Below are 23,589 nucleotides of genomic sequence, written 5' to 3'. Positions count from 1 at the left end.
CTTTATTCATCTGTCTCACAGAATTCAAGTATTTCCGTATTCCAATATTTACACAACATACAAGGAGATTCTACACCTACTTTGAATACCGATAAGCTATTTTTAGGTCAAACCATATCGCAGTTTCCGAAAAGTGCTTATGTAAATAAAATCAATCTAAAACACTTTCTATAAAGTATCACACACAAAATCTAAATTAATCAATTGAGTTCTGCAACTTGTCAATGATAGAAGAAATAATTCTCACAATTTTTTATGATACTTTCGAAAAACATCGACGAGCAGGATAATTTTTTATACCTGGAGGATTATCATAAAGTCATGCTTCTATTTTTAATGTTAAATCAGTTATATTTAAAAGAAAACATATAAAAAGCTGATGGCAGAACGTATTTTATCAAATTATTTTTAATAGTTAATAATTTCAAAATTAAAATATTTCAAAATAATAGAGTTCGAAAATTTTGACACAGTCACGTAATCTTTGAGGTTTTTAAATTGAAATGTTATAATATAATTAAATAACTCAATTCACCAACTTGCTTTTTTATTGTTTATCGGAGTCCATAGTAATATTTTCACTTCTATTTATGTTTCGTTTATTCAATATACTGTGGTGTTGAGATGTTAGGGAATCGTGAATTTGTTTATTTATTGCTTGAATGTTTTCTGAATGTTCTTGTATGTAATTAGAGATAATTTGTTCTTCACTCAATTCGAGAGGGTTACGATAATCACGTTTTCCTCTAACGATTTGAAACTGTATATATTTTAGAGCGCTATGGGTTGAATTGCTATGGCGTAATTCATCAATTGAACAATATTCGCATTTTTATCTTTATTGTTAGGGGTTACTATGGTTTTTCTGTAAGGTGAAGTGAAATATTTCGATAGACTATTAGAGTTGGGATTTCTAGGTGTACAGTAATGCATTTCAATATTGTGTAAGGAACATAAATTTTGCAGATTTCCGTTTTAGAATATTTTACTGTTTTCTGATGTTATTTTTCTTGGTATGCCATAATGATTAAAGTATATTATTAATTTATCTATTATTTCGGTGCCCGTTTGAGTATTTAGGGGATAAGCTTGACCTAACTAAAAAAATCTATCAATGATTGTTAAAAAATCGTATTATGTGTATAGGAATGAGTACGTTTAAATACTAATTTGTTTGGGTATCTCTCGTATTTTGATTTCTAACAAATCTCACGAAAATTGATATAAGTTTTCATATCGTTCTTTAAATTTGGCCAATAATAGACCTTTTTAAGGGAAGCAATGTTCTCTGTTATACCTCTATTAGAAGTTTTAATCTCATGATAAAACTTTATTTTTTCTTGTTGAATGTCATTGTCTGTTACATCTTCCAATATTGTATTGGTTATATATAAAATGAAAGAACCTTTTCTAAAATATTTTTGAAGAACTCTTTAATATTAGAGGTTCGAGGTTTTTATTTTTAAAATACATGCAATAAGTCGATTTTCTTTAATTATTTTGTGAATGTCGTTTTCAGAGGGATCATTGGGTAAAAATATATATGATCTTTGTTTATTAAAAAATTTTTTCTTTACTGATTTTTGTTATATTGTTATTTGAATATCTAAACACGATTTGATTTTTATATACGTTATATATAATCCTATTTTGGGATTTTCTGTATTAGAGTGTATAGTCTCTAATTCGTCACGTTGATTGGAGTCTTTAGCTTTGTCGGGTTTAATTGCTATATCTGATAAAATTTTGATTTTTGGTTCTAAGCTTGCATCTAAGGTGAGTAATATTTCGTCTCGGCGGTTTCTAGGTAAGGTAGATCATTGGAATCAAAACTTGGAAAAAGGGAAATATTTTCGTCGTCTTTTTCGTCTATGGCGTTCATTTGGATTCTGGAAAGGGTATCAGCATTTGTATTGTTTTTATAAGGCATACATAATTCGGTATTTTCTTCTAAATCGGTATTGATTCTTTTTTATACTACGGAGGTAACGGGAATTTCAATTTTTTATAAGTTTAAATCTTTTCTTTAGTAAAGATTATATAACCATTGTTTAGGTCTATATTAAGTTATAATTTGCTTAAATCCTAAGAATCCGTCAAAATAGTCGTGGAAATTATAAAGAATGAATTCTAGTTCTTCTAGTAAATTAAATTCCTTTAGAAAGGGTATATATAAATGTATATTCTTTTATATATATATATATATATATATATATATATATATATATATATATATATATAATGAATTGTTAGCTTTAGTTACTCCTAGAAAGTAGAAAATTATATTCATTTACTAGCAGAAAACCTCGTATTAGTTTCGATTTGACTTTTAAATTACCTACACTCATTCGAAGGAAAACATATTTGTTAGATTCATTTACTATGTCAAATAGGGTAATCTAATTTGACATAGTGGAAACAATTAATGATATATAATAACTTCCGTATAAATATCTAGAATAACAACGAACGCCTAATATTTTCAATATTTTGGATCTCATATTTGTATATATATTAAAGCATAATAAAATACGTTGAATTTTGTTGATTTATAGTATTTGCCACCTAAAAAAATAAAAATAACAGCAACAGCCATAAACAAATTATATAATATTTCCTGATTTAGAATAAAATTTGTAACTGATTTGCGATGGAATTTAATTAATTATTTCTTTGATTCCCCAGCTCCTATAGATTTCATATAAGCCAAAAAATTAAAATCTAAAGAATTACACTCTGGATACATGCGAAGTTATCCACGGATTTTTACCAAGAATATTTTTTGACAAAATAAACTGAAATTTTGCGAAAAAATGTTACTAGAGGAGATATATGGTAATAATAAAATAGGGTTCATAATTTTACTACCAAAAATTTCGACCCCACTCAAAAACTCATACAAAAAGTTCCAACGATGTAGTTATAGATAAAAAATTTGTCACCGAATCGAAGGACTACACATACGAGGATATATTGAAAAATTCTTAGCCTACTATAAAACCAAACAAAATTTCGATGTCAAAATATTTTATTACTCAACATATTCTCCTTTTAATTGGATACATTTATTACAACGAACCTGCAACGTCTCTAGACCTTTCAAAAAAATGTTTCTTCTTGCTCTGCAAACCAGACCTCTACAGCTTTTATTACCTCCTCGTTGGAAGGAAATTTACGATCTTTTAAACTTTTTTTCAGTTGAGGAAAGAGATGATAGTAGGATGGAGCCAAATCTGGTAAATAAGGGGGGTGTTCTAATAATTTAAACTCTAAATCACAAATTTTTTGCATGGCAACATGAAATTTGTGTGCTAAGGACGTTGTCCTACAAAAACAAAACACCGCGTCTTTTCTCTTTAGTTTTTTCCCGTAGACTGGTCAGTAATGTCGAATAGTAATCTCCAGTTATTGTTCTACCCTTATCCAAAAAATCAATCATGATTACTCCATGGCAATCCCAAAAACTGAAGCAAGAAATTTTCCAGCAGATTTTTGGACACGAAACTTCTTAGGTCTTGGAGAACCAGAGTGTCGCCATTCAATAGATTGTTGCTTTGTTGCTGGATCGTGGAAATGTACCCAAGTCTCATCCATAGTAACAATTCGGTATATAGAAGTCTACATCGTTTTCAAATCGAGCACAGATCGAATGCGATGCTTCTACCTTGCATGCTTTTGGTCAACATTCAAACATTTGAGGATCTATTTTGCTCTCAAGTCCAAATTGACGTGAACTATATGATGAACGCATTCGTATGAAATATTTAATGCTTCAGATATCAGTTTACTTTTTTGACGTCAAACTTTACACTGACACTTCTAATAAGTTATTGTTCGTTGCTATGGTAACGCAATATTTTGTTTATGCTTGGATCTGGTCTAGGCTAACTAGATGTCAATACATCCTCGTATGTATTTATTGGTAGTGAAAATATTTTACCCATTACAAGCCCAAAATATGAATATTCAAAGCAAATAACGCTCTGATCTGAAATCTGTTTAAGTAAAAATAAACTGGGTTTGCACGTTTCGTCTAGACCATTGGGTATTTTTTATCATAATTGGTAATGAATTATAACTTAAACACCGTTTTGGTATAATAGTTGGCTATGAAAATAATAATAATTGATCCAATTTGTCAGTGTTGGAAGATTTAAAATAAAGAAAGAGGCTGGCATTGAACGCTTTAGAATTTTTTAAATCCTTAATTTACAGACAACATTTTTTGAGACGTCCTTTTACTATCCTGTTATTGTACTAATTTCCATATCGTTTGTTTGGGACAAGTAATGAGTTTTCGGGGCCGGCGAATATTTTTTTACAAAATAAACTGAACATTTGCGAAAAAATGTCATTAGAGGAGAGTGGATAAAACATTATTAAACTTTTCTACATATTTCACGATTCTGAAGCAAAAACCTAAAAAATAAAAAAACACTCAAATTTTCTTTAACGAGAAGACTTAATAAGAAACCTATCAACAAAAAGTTGTGATGTAAGTATTTTTTCATTCATAAATTGTACGTTTGAGCGTTGACGCGCATCGTTAGTTTTGATATCGAAGTCCAAAAATGTCTTAAAATTTTCTCTAATTATTGCAAAAGAGACTTAATAAGAAACTTATTAACAAAAAACTGAATATCGAATAAAACTTTTTATCCTATGGTATGCAACAAAAAGTTTCGGATATATGTAAGAAATTGCTCAAATATACAACTATGCAGAATTTGGCTATACAATGTATAGTAGTAGTTTTAAACTAAGATTTATAAGGCCCGGGGCTAAAATAATGACGGGGCCCCCTTAAGGAATTCGAAAACCCGGAAAAATTCACAAAATAATATCAATACGTTAGATTTGTGGTATCAACACATCAAAAAATACAGAATGATTTCCAAATGATGGGGCCCTCTTGGACCTGGGGCCCGGGGCTATAGCCCCCCCAAGCCCCTAGCTTAATCCGGCCCTGGAGGTAGGGGAGTATTGTGATTGGTGTAAGACTATCTCCGACCCTTTTTTTCTTGAGAAGCTGAATTTATTTTTACAGAAAACTTTGATGAAATTGGCATCATGGTTTCGTTTATTATTTATTATGAAAAGAATTACAATTAGCGCAGAAAAAGATTTTACTCGATTAGTAACTACACAAGCAATATATAAAAATAATGAATGTTCCTTAGGAAGATGAATTTACTTTTTTATAAAAAAATAGTAATAGTAAAACGTTTCTATTAAATGACTGTTACACATAATACACCATAAAAAGTCGCCATTTAATAATGATGTTATAAAGGATATTTGCATTAAATTCGAATGTATGTCAAATTCTAGGCATTTCAATGTAGTAGATAATTTTTCTCAATAACTGACAAGAGTAACACATACCATCATGTTCCGATCATTGTGTGAGAGATTAGACTTTATTACTGGTTATATAATTTAAAAGAGTTTATTGCAGATCCAATTATTGCTGGTCTCTCCATTTCTAGTAGAATATTTTTTTTATTGAGTTACCGTTCCGACAAAGGTGTTCATTCCATAAATAATAATATTACAAACAGGTAGTTTTCAGTTTTCAAAAAAATTTTAAGATATTGATTCTCTATAATATTACTGTACAGATTACATTTTGGTTTAGTTTCAACGACTAAAGTGTAATTAACTTTAGATATTGTGAAAAAGAATCAAACGTCAAGTTTATCAATTTTTTGCGTTATAAAAAATACTTACATCACAATTTTTTGTTAATAGGTATCTTATCAAGTCTCCTTTGCAATAGTTGAAGAAAATTTTGAAAAATTTTTGGGTTTCAATATCAAAACAAACAATGCGCGGCAGCGCCCAATGTAAATTTTATGTTTAATTTTTTTGGCGTTATAAATAATACTTACATCACACTTTTTGGTTAATTATTTTTTCATTAAGTGAACTTTGTAATAGTTATTATTATTTTTTTTATTTTTCGCTTGAGAATCGTGAAATATGTAGAAAATCGAATGTTTAATAATTTTTTTATCCACTTAATCTTCAATTTTTGTTAGTAAAATTATGTAGCCTATTACAATGTCATTATATGTCTCCCCTATTGAAATTTTTTCACAAAAGTTCAGTTTATTTTGTAAAAAAACATTCGTGGTAGAAATCCGTGGATAGTTCACGCGGGTACACTCTGGACATCTTACCGGGCCACGACAACTCGCTATCTACTTGTCCCACACAAACGATGTGGAAATTATTCGTTTGAAGAGGTACGTACAATGACAGAATAGTAAAATTATGTCTCAAAAAGGGTTGTCTGTAAAATAACAATTTAAAAAATTCGAAAGCTTATTGGATGTCGTTTGCCAACGTCAAATTTTATTTAATATTTTGTGACCGGTTTAAAAGTGAAAATAACAAAGCTAAGTGAAATGAACAAGAAGGAACAAAAAAGAAGTAACTAGACTTCTTCCTAGAATTGCAAGTGCGACATTTTGCACGAAACGATCAACTGAACTTCATCTACGCTTTATATCAAGGAATATTGCGTCTTGCATTGCATTGCACGTTATATTGCATAAAGTCAGGCGGACTTAACATGGGGTGTAATGCTCATTTCAGACGATAAATGGACATGAGATTTGAGAGTTTCTCTGGTTCAATGGCGAGCAATGTCCTACATTTCGAGAGATATTTACTTATTCAGGTAATATATTTATAACTACAATAAAAATTTGATATATTAATATGGTTTTTCTTTTAAATTTCGTATTGTACGTACATATATTTTTTGCATTTGATTGAAATGAAACTATTTTGATTTAAAAAAATTACTTGCATAACCCATTAGTGACCAAATGCAACTGAAATTGCATATAATTCAAAATTTTCTGAGAATAAGAAATTTTAAGCTTTTAGACAAATTTTGAATGTTGAGAGGGTGAAGATAAAATATCAACAATTGATTTAGTTGACAATATCATGTGACTTATAGTGAAAGGGAGTTGTTTTGGGTAAATCTCTTTGTTGTCAGTTGTCAAAAAATTATATTCAAATTTTGATGCAACCAAAGCTGCTACTTTTTTCAGGAAAAAGAGAAAAACTTTTTCGTATTTCCTATATATATATATATATATATATATATATATATATATATATATATATATATATATATATATATATATGTGTGTGTGTGTGTGTGTGTGTTTGTGAAAAAATTATATTCTTAATATAATGAGAATATAACTTGAATAAATTTAAAAAAAATTCCTGTGAGAATATTACGTGGAAATCACATAAATTGAAGAAAACTACCTCTATAGAATAAACATTCATTTTCTTGAGGAATATTGAGTAAATATCAAATGATTTCCAACAGGAAATTGACTATGATCTGATGAAATGACAATAATTTCGTTACAGTTTTGATAAATTGTATACTATGGCCCCAAAATCCGCGAATAGATATTATAAAAAGAATCTCGATTAGAATGACTCTAGTTCATAAAGGAGGAATAGATTTGACCGATCAATTCATACGCACATATAGGATTGATATACAGTCCAAAAAAGGGGTGGCATTATTTTATCAGGGTTATAAATGTTTGTATGGTCTAAGGATAGGTACTGCATAGGCAGTCAGGTTCTAACATAAACCTTTTACAATTCCCGAGGAAATGTCTTATGTACATTCTTCAGAATATGGTCATGAACCATACCTATCTTATAAAGGAAGAGATGAGCTTGGTTTGGTTCGGTTAGGACATTTGATTGTGAAAACAGAATCCAAATATAGAGTGTATGTATCATGTAAAAACAATTTACTTTTGTGAGAAATGCAATCTTTAGCTCCATCCGAAGTACTATCAACCGTAAAATATAAATTGTTGATGTTTGGAGATGAAATTGATGAAATATATTAGTGAAACACTTAGATTTTAGTTCATACTGTGGAGTAATAATTTTCTAATAACTTTTTTGATTGATAAATATAATTTCAAAATTATTTGATTTCATTATCTTAATCTAAATCCTAAATTGCTTGGTAGAAACAAAATGATTCAAACAACATTTTTTTAAAAATTTTGGGCATTAATGGGTTGAGAATATTTTACTTTAAATGCTTCATAATTTCTTTTAGAAAATTTCATTATAAATTTTAATACGAGTTTCATTATGAATTTTAATAAAAGTTTTATTTACAGGTTCCATTTCTAGTGACAAAGAAGAGTTAAATAGATAATACGTTTAGATATGATGAGTTTAAAACATTTGTAACCAAAATAGAGTACAGAAGAAATGAAGAAATAAATTGTGCAAATGCGATAATAATTTTTTTTATGAAAAACAAACACGTGGTTGTTTTTTTGTTGTATATAAAATGAAAAAAAATATGCTGAAAAATTTTTATTGTTTATAACAAATTATTTTCTCAATAAACAATGAAAATTTAAATGAAACCGATTATTTTTTTAATTATCCAAGAACAAAATAAATAATGATTTTGCAAAAAATGGTTCCTTAATATTAGATACTAGAGGCGGAAAAAATTGTTAATTAAAAAATATTTTTTAAGCATCAAATGAATCATTTAATTTTTTAACTTGTCACCGACTTAAATTGTTGATAACAATGTGAAGATTAACAATTTTTTTATTCTATCGACGGCAATCTGGTCTAAAGCCTGACTTTCAAATTATTAACTTAGAATACACTTTTTAAAAACTTTATTTTACACGAACTAATTATAAAATGATTACAATTTATTGTAAATGACCACAACTGACTGACTAAAAAATGTGTGAGAACATACTTTTATATTAATGTAAAATGCTGATGATGATGATGATGATGCTCGCACTGTGATTCCGTGGAAACAGCAACTCATCGATTTCTGTGGGAATGGTCGAGATAATTCCTGCAAAGAGTGGCTCCAAGTATGGAAAAAATCTGAGAATTATAGTTTAACAATTATCACACTTACAATATTGATTTACAAGCTACATGAAATTGTTAATTAACAAATGCATTATTTATTGAAAAATTGCGATAAAAAATTTGTGCCGGTAGATTATTATTTGTTGATCTATCCTGTAAGTTCCTAAATTTTTTCAAATTAAAATTCTAATATTTACTTATGCTTAAATAATAATTTTTTTTAAATGTTCAAAAGGGACGTGGCTTGCGCTATCCCGAGTACCCGTTTTAGGACTTATTTTCAGTTCTTGATAAAAATTATAAATATTGGTCCTACAGTTTCCCCTTTTTTGGAATCTTCAATATATAAGATATAAGCAAAAAACAAATCTTTTCTTGTTAATTGTTAATAACTTTTGTAATTTTTGTGAGCGAATCTTCAATTCTTTCTACATGCGCTTACGAATAGAATGACACCTCAATCATATCTTAAGGAGCCGGCGAACAAATTTGACCTAAAAAGTACTCGTTGGCTAGACTGTTGACTGAGGATAATTTCCAGAAATTATTCAGAGGAGAGAAAAAATATGAAAACAGCTGAAAAGGAAGTTTTATAGAGTTAATATAATTTACACATTTTCTTACACTTTTCTAAACATTTTTAGTATCGTTTTAACTTTCTTATTAATAAACAAATGAAAATATGTATGTCCAGGTAATAACTCAATTAAATTTGCTCATCCTTTTCTAACATAATCTAAATTCAACAAAAGAGTGGAAACGTCTTATTTTTCTGTCAAAATCTTTTTGAAAACAAAAAAAAAAAGAAAACTTATCGAATAACTATAGTTGATTTCAATACCATAGAAAGAAAACCTGACCCATGAATAGATTTTGACAGGATGGTGTAGTTAATTATAAGTTATGGACGGGGAAGGTAGGGTAGTGTAGAAAAACGTTGACCTCGCAATTTATTTTTGATCTGAGGGAATAAGAAGAAATCTTTGGGTGCCAAAGAAGGACGGTAGATGACTCATCAATTCACTTCATATTGACTGTTCAAAAACGTTTTTATTTGAACTGATGTGTGAGAGTTCGCATTGTCGTGGTGGAGAATGATTCGTTTTCTGCGATTGGTTTCCCTGATTTTTTCTAAAAGTTCGGTAAACAAATGCTGGTTGAGTATATTCACCATTAAAAAGTCAAACTTTATGATGGCAATGTCAGAGTTCACATCAGTATTGCCATATCTCAAAATTAAAGTGGCAACCCTCTTAAGAGTAAAGGTCGATACCCACTAGGAACACGCCACGCCACGTCACGTCACCCTTAGCCATGCGAAGTAGCTACACGTTTGTAACACGCCACGTGACGACACGCTCAACTAGTAATTCGTCTAGTGACCTAGAGTTTTTAGAAGAATCTATATAAACCCAATGGGATTAAACGTTTCCATAGAATGGATACAAAGGTAAGAGAGGGGCAATCACACGTCAGCACGCATCGATCGGTTACATTTGAGAATTTTGAATAGTCCCACGTGGGATGGCGTGAGGTGGCGTGTGGTGGTCTGAGTGTGTACGCAGACAATTGAATTAAATGGAAAAACATATTAACATATATTCGACACGTAGTGTGGGGTAGCGTGGATTTCAGCTTTAACTAGATCTTAATTTTCATTTATAAAAGCAGAAGTTAATAATGTTAACGGCTGTGAGGTTCATTGAGTGAGTTCATCTTTAGCAAAATATTTCATTTTATTTGTTCACAACTAGAAAAGTAATTGTTATGACACTATGACAAATTAAAGCTTCATTATTATTTAGTTGCTCAGAATCAAATTCCGAATGAAAATTTCAAGCCCGACAAACATTGAAAAAAGAAAATTTATATGCGAAAAATGTTTTAAGATATTCATAAGATGGAGTTTTATTTTATTTACAACAAAATCCAATTATGAATTACTTGGCTTAATTGTTTGAAATAGCCCATATGGCTTATTTCCGTATGAGTACCATCACTGAAATTACAAGGTTTGTATCAACTATACAGACGCAGGTGCATACACAGGAAGAATAACAGAAATTCGTTGAAAACAGTTGCTTGGCTTCTCGACTTACATTTCCACATCGAAGGCACAATTGATTCGTTGCAAAAGGAACAATGGTTAAATGAGTTGCTTTATCGTCATTGTGATACTTAATAGAATGTGATAATACTGTAATAGACATTCTTCTACGAAAAATGTTTTTAGAGGGTAAGTTATTTCAATTACTTTAAAAACGATGTTATAAGGATAAATTTAATTTTGTGATTCTTCGAAAATTGAAGGGCAGTCATATTTACCTAAAGTTTATATTGGAAAGTATAGATTATATTAGTTAACTTCTAATAATAATAAGAAAGAAAGAAAACGTTATTTACTTTTGTTTGAAGGGTTAGATCTTAGCAAATCATTGTCAGGCTGCATGATAGATATAAGAAAAAAATTCATTCAACAAATATAGAACAACAAAATTATAATGCTACCAATGTTTGGTTCAACAAATATGAAAGGTGCTCACTTATTAATGGTTTTTTGAAAAAACTGTTGTTTGCCTTGAAATTATTGATTTATTCTTTTCAGTATAGCTAACACGCTTTAAAATTTGAAAAAAAACTGCAATCAAAAATTAATTATGTGGTGATCAAAAAGTTAATATTTAAATATATACTGTGTGAACTACATTTCTTATCTTATATTTCTGGCAAGCAAAGTTTTCTTTATTTCTTAATGAATATGTGTATGTTTCACTGCTGCTACATACTTTTTCGTCTTGGTGGAACATGGAGCAGCATTAACAATTATTAAAAGGAATTTATTATAGGTTAAGATCAATACATGTATCTAACCAGTTGTGATTCTGAAAATTAGTAAGGAACTTGACCACAAGTAAAAAAATAACACAAGAAGTTTCGTTGAAAATAAGTGTTGAAAAGTTTTTTCTATTTAAATAAAAAAATGGGTTGGTTCATTTGCTGACTTTAATAAAAATATGTATACTGATATACAGTTCATCTGATAAGTTTTGTTGTAAGCTGACCAATCTAATAAATTTATTTTATGTCTGCCTCTCATAGGTTTTCTGAGGTTAAATTTTTAAGTTCATATTAACTCAAATTTTATTGATTTTACTCCAAAAAATACTCTTGGTAGCAATCTATAGGTACCGTATACCATTTCTGGAATATTTCTACTTGAAAATCATGCAGATATACGATAATTCCTAGTAACTATAAGACCCTAAAAAAATGTATTAAATAAAATTGAATTTATATACAAAATCAAACTTTATTCATAGCGCTCATAAAAAATCAACGATAAATCATTTTGGTGAATAAAAAAATATAATTTTAACTTTTCAACAAAAACTAGAGCTAGCCATCTTTCTCAGGGTATCCGGGAGTGATGGCCATAGTGTTCTGGCAGAGATGGCCAGTACTTATTTTGCTCTTTCCTTTGCTCCTTCAGTTCTTTTAACTCCTTTTTTTATTACCGCAATAAGAACACATGTCCTCAAACTCATTACCTTGTCGATTGCAACTCGGACTCGTCTATGCTGTAAATATGGCCAGGTTTATTTATTAAGTCATTGTCACTGAGCATTTCAAAATAGAAGCTTACTTCTGCTTTATTTACCCCTTGACGTCTAGCATATGACAACCCTTCTGATTTCTTCAATGAAATATCGGAATTTATTTTCAAAAACATTTGCTACCAATCATAACCCGCCTTCTCTGAAGTCATAACAAATCTGTGTATAATTCCTAATTTCTCAGCATTCTTGAATGCAACAGTTCTCAAATTATTGAGAGTCAAAGGAAAACCTCGTGACTGCATGTCTTCTGTGTGCTTGCTCAGTCTTTTTTCGTTATCCAACCAAAGGTTGATGATGGTTCCATAGGTCTCTTTATGTAATTGTTATGTTTTAATCTTCTTTCTAATGCTTTTCGTGGAATATTGTAAATCAAAGAGGTACTATGAACAGTCATCCACCATTTTGTACTTCTTCCATAACATTTTTTAAATCGTCTTCACTCTAGACACCTCGACTAGTAGTCGCATTCCGTTTGTAGTGATTAGGTGTCTGTGGAAAATATAGAAGATTAAAAATCAAACGAAAGTATCACATTATATTTTATGGCTATCTTTCCCATAAACACTATGGTCATCTCTCTCTCTATTGTCTGGGTTCATATTAAGTAATTGAAACAATTTCTAAAATTTGTAGGTTATTTTGAAATTAGAACACCACATATTTCACTCCATACAGAAAGCATATAAACAGACAAAGCTTCCAAAATATTTTTGTAACCTGTTAATATGTCAACACTTTAACATAAATCGAACGTTTGATTAAAAAACAAAGTCAAATAACTTACTTTTGATTATTGAATATACTGAAACTTGAGCCACTGTTGAGGAACCACTGGTGTTGTGGTTACGTGTTATGCACAAAAGTTAAAAACTTTTAGAACCATGAAATGATGTTTCCGAGATACTGAGAATATGAGACAAGAAAAAAATTAATTCTGGTATTCTTAGACTTACAAGAACTATGCAGAAAGAGAAACATATTTCAAATTTAGTTAATAAAGATTTAAAAACTAAATAATAAATGTGACAAGTTAAACAAAGTACTTGGAGAACACACACTTTAAAATTACACAATGAATTTTAAAGTACTGAACTGCTAAACATATTTATGAAAACACAATTTCTCCAAATGTAATGTATCCTTAGAAGGTTGTGATCTCGTTTTTTGCCAATATACTATTTTTTTTAACTTTTATTTTAAATGTTGTTGGTAAACACCCATAATTTTCAATGATTTTGAAGCGAATTTAATAGAAGTGATATAATGGGGGGATCGGGGTGTTGGTTTGTCCTATCACGAATGTAACAGTGGCCAGAATTGTACTGTAATGACGGTTAGGCGCGGACAAAGAAAACCTACTGGTCAACCGAAACATACCACCGAACGTCAAAATAGGCGTTTTAGGCAACTAGATCTGCGAAATAGGTTTACTTCTGTGCTTCAAATTGCTGACCAATGGTTTGAAAAGAAGGCAGACCTGTTGTATACCATCTCTATTTTCACTCCATCCTCGATTAATCCTTCTTTTGAATCCGGATCACAGTATTTAATGCTGGTGCACAGAACGGTAGTGCCGGGAGGCACACTATAGTAGCTATAACGTTAACAAACATTAATAATTTTCTGTGTACATTCTTGATGTAAGGTTATGATATTACCAAAACATTAAGGTCAATAAATATATTAAGATTATCGAAATTGTAGTGGTTTTTGTTTAGATGTTTATATACATCGGTTTTTTATCTTTTTATCACGCTTATATTAGCTTCACTTGTGGCTTATTACAGTTAGAATATGCCACCACTTTTTTAGAAATTATCACTGCAAATTTTCTTCTTACCGAAAAAAAATTTTACAACTGTCTTTTGGAGATTTACAATACTATCTGCATCAGTATTATTTTAGAATTTAACACCTTAAAATTTATTATGTCGTTCGAGATAAAGTTTACATCCGTGCACCCTCTGTTGAAGATTTACAATACTAATGACTATATAAAATAAATCGAACTAAAAAGTGGGAAATAAATATAGTTAAAAAAACCCAAAAAACCTTTCATAGTATATGAAACTAAAAAGTAAAAAATAAATATACTGAAAAACACGCTTCAATTTTCAAAATAAGCTTAAAACAACAATTATTGAAAAATACTAGTTTGTGAGGTCGTCGGGCTCTCAATGTAAGAGGAATATAGAACAAATCGTACAAAAACACTAGTAATATTTCATTTTGAAAATTATTTTCAATTTTAAGTTTCATGTGCTTTAAAAGCTTTTTTTTCTAAATTATATTTATTTTTTCAAATTTAATGTTCGACTTCTTTTTTGTAAGAATGAACAACTTATGTTTACTCCTTAGTTATCGAGTTTGTGAACACATTACTGAAATAGGTTGACCTAGGTATAAATTAGCCTTGAATAGTTTTATCAGCTTGCATAAATACATAGAAAGATAATTAATACGCAAAAATGTCGTCTGTGACATACGGTATCTATTATTAATTAACATTGTAATCGGCTCAAGTATTTCACTTGGATGACTTAGTTCAGAATTGAAATTACATTTTTAAATCAACATTTACCACTATCACTGCTTCATCCAATTGCATTGGCAATTAGTTTGAGTTAAAAAGTGATGACGCTCTTGCACATTTTAACAAATAACAGAGAACTGCATTAAATCAAAGACTGCTCCAAGTCATTAATATATTTCTTTTGGGCCTTTTTGTATAAAAAAATCGCATCCAACATAGATATTGAAATATGTAAAATGTAAATGTTGTCGATTTACGACACCATTCAATGTACTCGTACTTGCTTCTTCTTTACTACTCTTCATTGTACTCCATTAATTCAAAATGTTTTGTACATCTCATTATAGTGAAATCGTCAAACTAGTTCTCTACTTAAATTTGCCATTTTCTTCTGTTGTAGGCACAAAAAACAAATGAAGAACCACACAGGATTTCACAATTACTCTCAAAGTATGTTCCTGTTTTCTGTAACATAATGAGCAGTAAAGACATAGAAAATTCTCAGATAAAATAAAAACATGCAGCTAGATTATGAAGAAACCTTACGTCAGTGACATCAATCTTCCCATCGCTCAAATGGTTCTAGAAGATGCTGAAACATATAACAAATGGAGGTATCTCAAGTCGAGGTACCAGGCCAGACAGCTCCATGGTCCTGGAGACTCGAATGGATCATCGCTACCGCTCTCCCAATGCAAACATCTCCAGAACATCTCAACAATACCCCCTAAATGTTCCCCATCTCCATTCAACAAATTTAGACACTTCAAAACACTCCTTGTACAGTAACAGCGTACTGCCCCCTGATAATAAAAGCTTAAATGGGGGACTAAATATTTCTCGAGTAAGGAACCAAAGTACGGTCAATAAATTCATCGCTAAGTCAAAAGAAGTAGGAATCAAAGAGATGCTCGTTAGCTTGGGATTGCTGTGTTTAGTAAGTTTGTTACTCGCATTACTATCATTGATATTTCTGTTAAAAATATCACCAGTGACTACCAATGATGTCCGTGAGTTACTAAGGTCGGAGCAATTAACTGTAATAACTGCTGAGGAATACGTCGTTGTTTACGAGGTGACTTTAGCGTTGTGCGCTTTGACATTATCACTTAATTTGTGTTGTTTGCTGGTATGTGCTATACAGTTCTTATTCGCGGTGAAGCTAGTTAAAAGTCCACATGGAGGAAATGACAGGTATGTTACTTTAAATTTCCAAATAAATCGACAGTATAAATAATTAATAAATTATTTATAATATATTTGCGAATTTCCATAATTCGATAAACAACAAAACCAGGAATTTTTCAAAATTAATTGTCCACTTTGACAGTGATTGTCTAAAATCACCTTCACAAAGAAGCTATTTTTAGTTGAAACATCAGTAATAACAAAGTTAGAATTTCTCAAATTATTTGTGGCATTCCTACTGAATACATTTTTCAAGGCAACACATACACTATCTGGCGCTCTTTTCGATAATCAAGTATTTCCAGGCTACAGACTATAGTGTATAGTACACAAAAAAAATCGTATTCCTTAAAGGAAAGAAGGGTAAGTCAGAAAGAGCCGGCAAAATAGGAATTAACTATATAAAAAATAAAGTGATCTGTGACGCAAATTTGTCTGAGTTAATAGAAAGACATCATTTTTGGCAGTGGAATTATTTGACAAAGATGAGAAAAAGTAACCGTTTTGTTATATCAATTAATCGCTGCAACACACATGAATACCTGTACCAAAATAAAATAATTGTTAGTTTATAGTTGTGCTGATATAATTACTATGGCCAGCGTATGGGTAAGATAGAAATTTTGAACTTAAAAAAATAGAATCAAATCTTGTCAACATGATAATGATTTTATTTTTATTCTTCTCTTAAATTGATTTTTTATTTTTTGGAAGGTGTACAAATATGAAACAACAATTAACCGAGGAATATCTTTGGATAAACAGTGAAAAAGGATAGTAGGCTTTAGCTTGTTTCTTTAAAAGAGTTTAAAATTGTGAAATTCCTCTTAATATACTAATTATGGGTTAACCGAACAATAACACACAAGAACTGATTAATAAGGTGACAGGATTCAGCAAGGCTGGGAGAGCATGACTTGACGACTTTATAAGAAAACATTCCCAAATAACATTTCGAACGTCAGACCCTACAGTCTCTGCCCTATTGTAAATCGAATTTCGGTGAAACGCTTCTATATTAACCCGTGGGATATTATTCTAGATCAGTATCTGATCTGAGCTACTACATATTTTACACTGTGCTTTTAACGCTACAGATTTTCTAACGGCTCTCAGGACCAATGACAGATCGACCTGTTCATTGATTGTAGATAATCACAGTTCTTAGCATTTTTCGACACATGAGGTGTAAGTTGCTACTATTAGACGAAACAATTTACTAATTATTCAAAATAGCTTTCTATTGAACGATCGATAAATTTTAAAGAGAAGAGTGACGTTCTATACCACCATACTGGTTTGTACTGTTGACGAAAAAACTGCCTCCCTACAAAATACTAACAATGGCTTTAGAAAGCCTGGAAGAATCTTTCCATATAATTGATAAACGAATATTGTTTCGGATTCGGATTTTGCTTCGGTGTTTATTTGTGAAAACTCACTAGTCACGTTAAATATCAACAGAAAATTCAGTCATTTATAGGGACAATGCTGAGAAGTCTAGGAACATGATTCTAGGTAAGTAGAGAGAGATGTATTTATTGTTATATAACTCTTGAATTGGAAAATGTTTCTGAAAAAAGCAATGCGGGTATAAAGGCAATGAAAAATCGCCGTGACTATAGAAAAAGATGTAAGTAATGGGGAGCACATAACACAGATACAAGAGCTTCATATATTGAAGAGAAGTGTATTATCTCCTACTATAAAAAGTAGACTGATTAAAAATAAAAGATCAATTAATTATTTTTCTTTCATAATAACCCAAAGTTGATCACCCTTTCCCTACGTGTGTTTATATTAATAACAGAATCTCTCTGTAACGCCAAGTCTAGTTCTCGAGTAATCACTGGCAGAAACAGGATGATGTTTTGTTGTATTAGGAATTTGTTACAAGGAGGATCTAATCCTGTAGAGTGTTCATCCAAGCTGATAGATCCCGCCTGGTAATTTGAAATTCCAAAATGTTATTGGGAGAGAGAGGCAGGAACGCTCCTGAAAACTATACGTAAAGTTCCAACAATCCATTTTTCACCTCAAAAATATAACATTCACATAATATTTGGATGAGTAAAGAATGAAGAACAGTTCATTATCTACAAAACTTATACTAATGATTTTTTTCGCAACATCAACATTCTTTGCACAAATCTAAAATTTTGATACGAAACTAGCGTAAATCACTTTTTACCAGCTGAAAAAAGCTAAAGTCGTCAGGGTTTCACCTACTGGAAATTATAATGTTTTAGAAGGTTGAAACATTCCTCCATCCGTAATTCCCAAATTGTTGCAAAGGTTTTTGAAGAAATAGTTGGAAATGCACTACAAATTCAATATGTGCATATCACCTCGCCAAATCACATTATCCATTGTATCCTCTTTTACTTCCTCTACCTTAGTCTATTCCACTGTCTTCTTCTTCCGGTCCGGACCAGCTTGACATATATCATAGATAGATAAACATTTGTTGCAGCAATCCACCTTACAATGGAAAAAATCATCTTCAGGAGCTTCGGATGGGCCGGCTCTTTTGTAGTCTGTAATACATCTCCGGCACACTCCTGTCTCCATTTTCCGGGTGTTCGGGGTAAATTGTTCCAGTAAATGCTTGAATGAAAATGGGGCAGGATGAACGAAGGTCTATCTTTTGCTCCAAATTATAAGTATTTAGAAATTTTCAATATTTCCCTAAAAAAAACCTCAAATATTTGGTCCACTGTAGGCATTTTCCGTTTTTTTTTAATTGAATGCAGATGAAAAAATTATGTTTCAAACATCAGTATTTGTGAATACATTTATAACAGCGGAACGTGTGCCTGGAGCGGAACTCTCGGTCTACATTACACGTACTGCGCAAAATGCCGCGTAAAAATTCTTTAGAAAAACAAGAGCGAGTTTGGGGCAATTTAATTTTTCTGAGAAATCGAAACATACCTGACTGGAAAGCTTAGAGCCAGATAAAAAAGGGACCTGGTATCAAAAAAGAAGAATATAAATTTTCTAGTGATATGGGATATAAAGGGATACGATGATTTTTACACTTTTAATTCACGATTATACGCAAAATATTTATAAGCTCCTAAAACAGCCAAAAAAAAAACAAAAATTGAAGAGCGATTTTATAATAAATTAAAAAAAATACCCGAAACAACCTTACTTGGCACACCTTTCAAATACCTATTATCGAAAAGGATTCGAATAAATGACAATTCATAATAAATAAAATTTCCAAAAGTGAAAATTTTAGCCTGCTTTTGCTATATTTCGCAACAATCAAAATGGGGTTCAAGTTACAGTTTATGATAGCTATGGAGCTGCCTTTTACAAATGAGCTATGATTCATCAAAAAATATCAATTTTACTCAAGTTATCGAATAATCTGTCCAACCAACAATGAGTAAATGCTCTTCAGGAGCCAGTATACCAGCTAGAAATACATGGCGCTTTCGGGTTTCGTTATCTTGAAAAATATGGAATTTTTCACAAAAATTATGCAAATAATTCTCCATGCCTTATTTTTTAAAATCTTGGCGGAAAATTAATTTTCGGAACTTTGATACCATTTTTCAAGTTCCTCTTCGCCCTATTTATTAGAAAATATCGAACAGAAATATTAAATAAAGTAACAATAATAACTACACTTTTTATGCAATTGTTGATATAAAATTATTATAATTATAGACTGAGCGTTTGAAAAAATTATCAGAAAGTACAAGTAGTACGGTCCTGTATATATTCCTTGTGCATTTTACAGCTACAACATTGTTAGTGGGAAATTCGAATGGCCAACAAATTGAGTAAATTTATTGTAATTTTAAAACTTTTTCAAATTCTCAAAATGTTTGTTAAAAAGTATGATTGTGTTGCTTCGGAACATTATTCACATTTTAATATTTTTGTTTTCTGGAAATTATTTTTTTTTATTACCAGTACCCGACCCATTTGGACTATGTGTTATCAAGAAAATATATACAAAGTAGCTCTTAATTTTGACCACAGAAAGAAATGAACAAAATCCTCAAAACAACCTGAATCTCCGTTAAGAAGACTGTAAAACCCCAAAAATGTAGGTAGTACAACATGTAGCAATGACCTCTAGATATTTTTGGGTCAAGTTGGGTCACATTTACTATTGAAACACCTACTATAAATAAAAACTTTGATTATTATTGGTTATTCATTATTTTTTTTGTTGTTGAATATTGGAAATCAAACCACAATCCACACAAATATTTCAATATTCACCTTTTATTGAAAATATAATCTACTGTGAATGGAACTTGAAAAATGTATATATATATATATATATATATATATATATATATATATATATATATATATATATATATATAATATTATTAATGTTTTCGAATTTTTTGAATCCAGGTTTGCAACGGAAATTGGCAACCCATGATTTTACTGTTGATATTGCTGGCAAAATAAACCCTTTTTGTCGCAAATATCTGTATGTCTTAGGTCCTTTATAAAATAATGATAGGGCAGTTTTCTTTTCATATAGTAACCATGGGGATTTCATCTATTGTCGTAATTTCATATTAGCAAGAGATTTAAATGTAAAATTCGTGAGAGTAAAAAACGTTCGCAGAGAGTTGCGTTTTCATAATCCTTTTTTTTTGTAGCTCTCAGTTGAGTATTCAGGTTACTTACTTTTTTCCTAGCATTGGTTAGTTCCTTTCTCACTCGTTCATTTTTTGCAATGACTGCTTCTTACCTCCAATTTCCATAGAACAAGATGGAAGGTTCTGTAACTCTTTCAACCACTCTTCATCTTCATGGTTACTGATAGAAGTATCTGTCATGTCAATGTTTCTAGAATGAATCGGGGCAATAAAATCACTATTTGAATATGTTTGTGGATGTGAGGAAATATTCAATTGGATTATTTGTTCATCCAAATTTTCCCTATCCGATTCACTTTCTGAACCTTCATCATTTTTGTAGCGGAATGGTATAGCAGTAGTAGGCAATCTTTTAGATTGACTAATATTTTCACTGAAATGTTTTGCTGCAGTTCAACTTATTTCTTAGTGATTTTTGGCTTAGGTTTGCCAAAACAGCATTACCTGGAATAAGGAACATCAATGTTAACATACATATTTATTGTAATGGTTATGGTAAAGTAGTATTTTTGTATGTTCAAAAACTTATTTCATTTCAATAACGGGCATAAATGGAATAACGACTAGTAGTACCCTTATTTGGAATTTCCCTAATTGTTTCTTATATCGTCGTTGGAATGACAGAATTTTCCCGAATTGTGTAAAGATAATTCCATACCTGTGTATCATTCTCAAAAACTACACATCATTGACCTTTCTTGGTATGCTCACAACAACGGTAAAAACACTCTCATACTTATCTTTAATAAGAGTTTTTAAAATCAAACAAAAAAGACCATTCAAAAAAATTGTAACAAAACCAGAAATAAAAAATATACAAATAATTATATACGTACCCAAGATATTTAAATAATCTGATTTTAATATAAATATTATATTCATTGGCTTTTTATTGAAAGTTACGGATCAATGCAAAAATTTGGATAAGACCAATAAATAAAAAAACTTTCTAATAAAGAAAAAAAATTTGTCCTATCAACTACTACTAAAATACCTACTTATAATCGTTTTGTCAGTTTTATCATTGTCTAAGATATTTATACAATGGCCTCATCCTTACCGATAAGTGTACCTACCAACGAACCCAGGACCGGTCTTGGTTTCACATTGGAGAGCCAAAAATTATAATAATAGAAAATATTATTTATTGTATTATCTATTTATACTTTTTGGATTGACCACAAAATAATATAGAAATGTTAAAACTGAGCTCATTGTTGAGTTAAATATATTTATTTTACAACTGGTACTAATTTAACAAAATGATTTTATTCACAAATCTGTTATAGGTAAATCAAGCATGAGTCATATATTTGTGAAATTATAACCTATTAAAGTGCAATACAAAAAATATATACCATTAAAAATACATCCAAGGCGTCATATTTAATATAGTTATAACGTTACAAAAAAGACATCAACTACTACAGTTGAAAATATAAATTGCTCTTCTCCAGGATTTTTTATACGTAACATTTTTTAAAAATAATTAATTTCTTCTATAGTTTTAAATAGGCTGTTTCTATTATCATTGTAGGAAGTTATGGATAGGTAAATCGTGAAATAAATAACTAACATCAATATTTGCTGGGATGATAAATTCATTCATAATGTGCGACTGGAAAAATGTACTTGAGGAGCTTGTTGCTACCTTCAACTTTCAGAAATTATATTTTACAATGAGACCATAAATACTTACAAAACCATCTGTTTATTTAATGGTATAATAAAAGCAAAGGTCTACTTATCTGAACCAAGTATGTATGGTCATAAAAGCGGGTACTTACTAGCAAATAAAATTATCTCTTGTTAAATGTGTTTTTTGCAATATATATAATAAAATTGAAACTAAAATTCATTTTTATTGAAAGTATTCAACAAACGTAAGATTGTATATGGCATTACTATATTCTAACCCTTAATAGATACCAGGACAAAAAGGAACAAGGAACAAAAATGGTGATTATATTATGGAGGGACATTACATTGGTTAAAAAAGTCCTTTTTTATATCGAAAACACCAGGTAATGTTTAAAGTAAAGCTCTCAGTACATTTTTTGACAAAATCGAAACGAGTATCTACGACAAAAATGTATTTAAGAATAATCATTAGTGACGTTAGTTATTTGAGATGAAAGTGTGCTATATCGCTTTAATTGACTATTCATTATAAGAAATAAGCATATCCTCATTAAAAACCTATACGTTTGCCTCGTGAAGGCACGAAACGTCGTATCGAAGATTTGTTGGTAAATGTCTATAGTAAATTTGGATTCAAATAAAATTAGTATTTGATATTATTTCATTTCAAACATTCTAGACTGGATAAAACAAAAGCATAATTTTCATGTATAACTTGAGAATGGAGGAAATTATAATTTTCTCCCTAATTGTTACTATTTTGTCAATCTGTTATGGCATAGAATATAGTATTATAACCATATTATATGTGAAAAAAAACAGTCTAGATACATTTAAACAGGTGAAATTTTTGCCTCATTGACAGGACAATTTCCAAAATTGCATTGTGAGTTCCTACATCATATAATTTTCCAAATTTGTTTCAAGCTATAGTAAAAAATAACAATAAGTTGACATATTTTAAATACCAATAGACAAAACTTACATTGAAATGGTCTTCACAAACATATACTGCTGCCAAGTTTGACTCTCCCCTTCTTAAAGCTTGAAACCA

At 30.2% G+C, this 23,589-nt stretch overlaps 1 protein-coding gene across 4 annotated transcripts in view; it reads left to right on the top strand.

The window, feature by feature from the left end:
- Window positions 1-23,589, top strand: part of LOC130892774 (uncharacterized) — a 61,443-nt gene that overhangs the window by 6,464 nt on the left and 31,390 nt on the right. For 2 of the 4 annotated variants that reach the window (XM_057798385.1, XM_057798403.1), the window contains exon 2: window positions 15,467-16,260. In XM_057798385.1, coding sequence (XP_057654368.1) covers window positions 15,656-16,260 — 605 coding nt within the window. In that variant the 5' untranslated portion in view covers window positions 15,467-15,655. Of the gene's footprint in view, window positions 1-10,768; window positions 11,153-15,466; window positions 16,261-23,589 lie in introns of those variants that run through there. The other 2 variants (XM_057798393.1, XM_057798410.1) reach the window with 2 other exon arrangements.

Source organism: Diorhabda carinulata, chromosome 1 (genome assembly GCF_026250575.1).
Source record: "Diorhabda carinulata isolate Delta chromosome 1, icDioCari1.1, whole genome shotgun sequence".
Taxonomy (NCBI): Eukaryota; Metazoa; Arthropoda; class Insecta; order Coleoptera; family Chrysomelidae; genus Diorhabda; species Diorhabda carinulata.
This window is presented reverse-complemented; position numbering and strand designations above follow the sequence as displayed.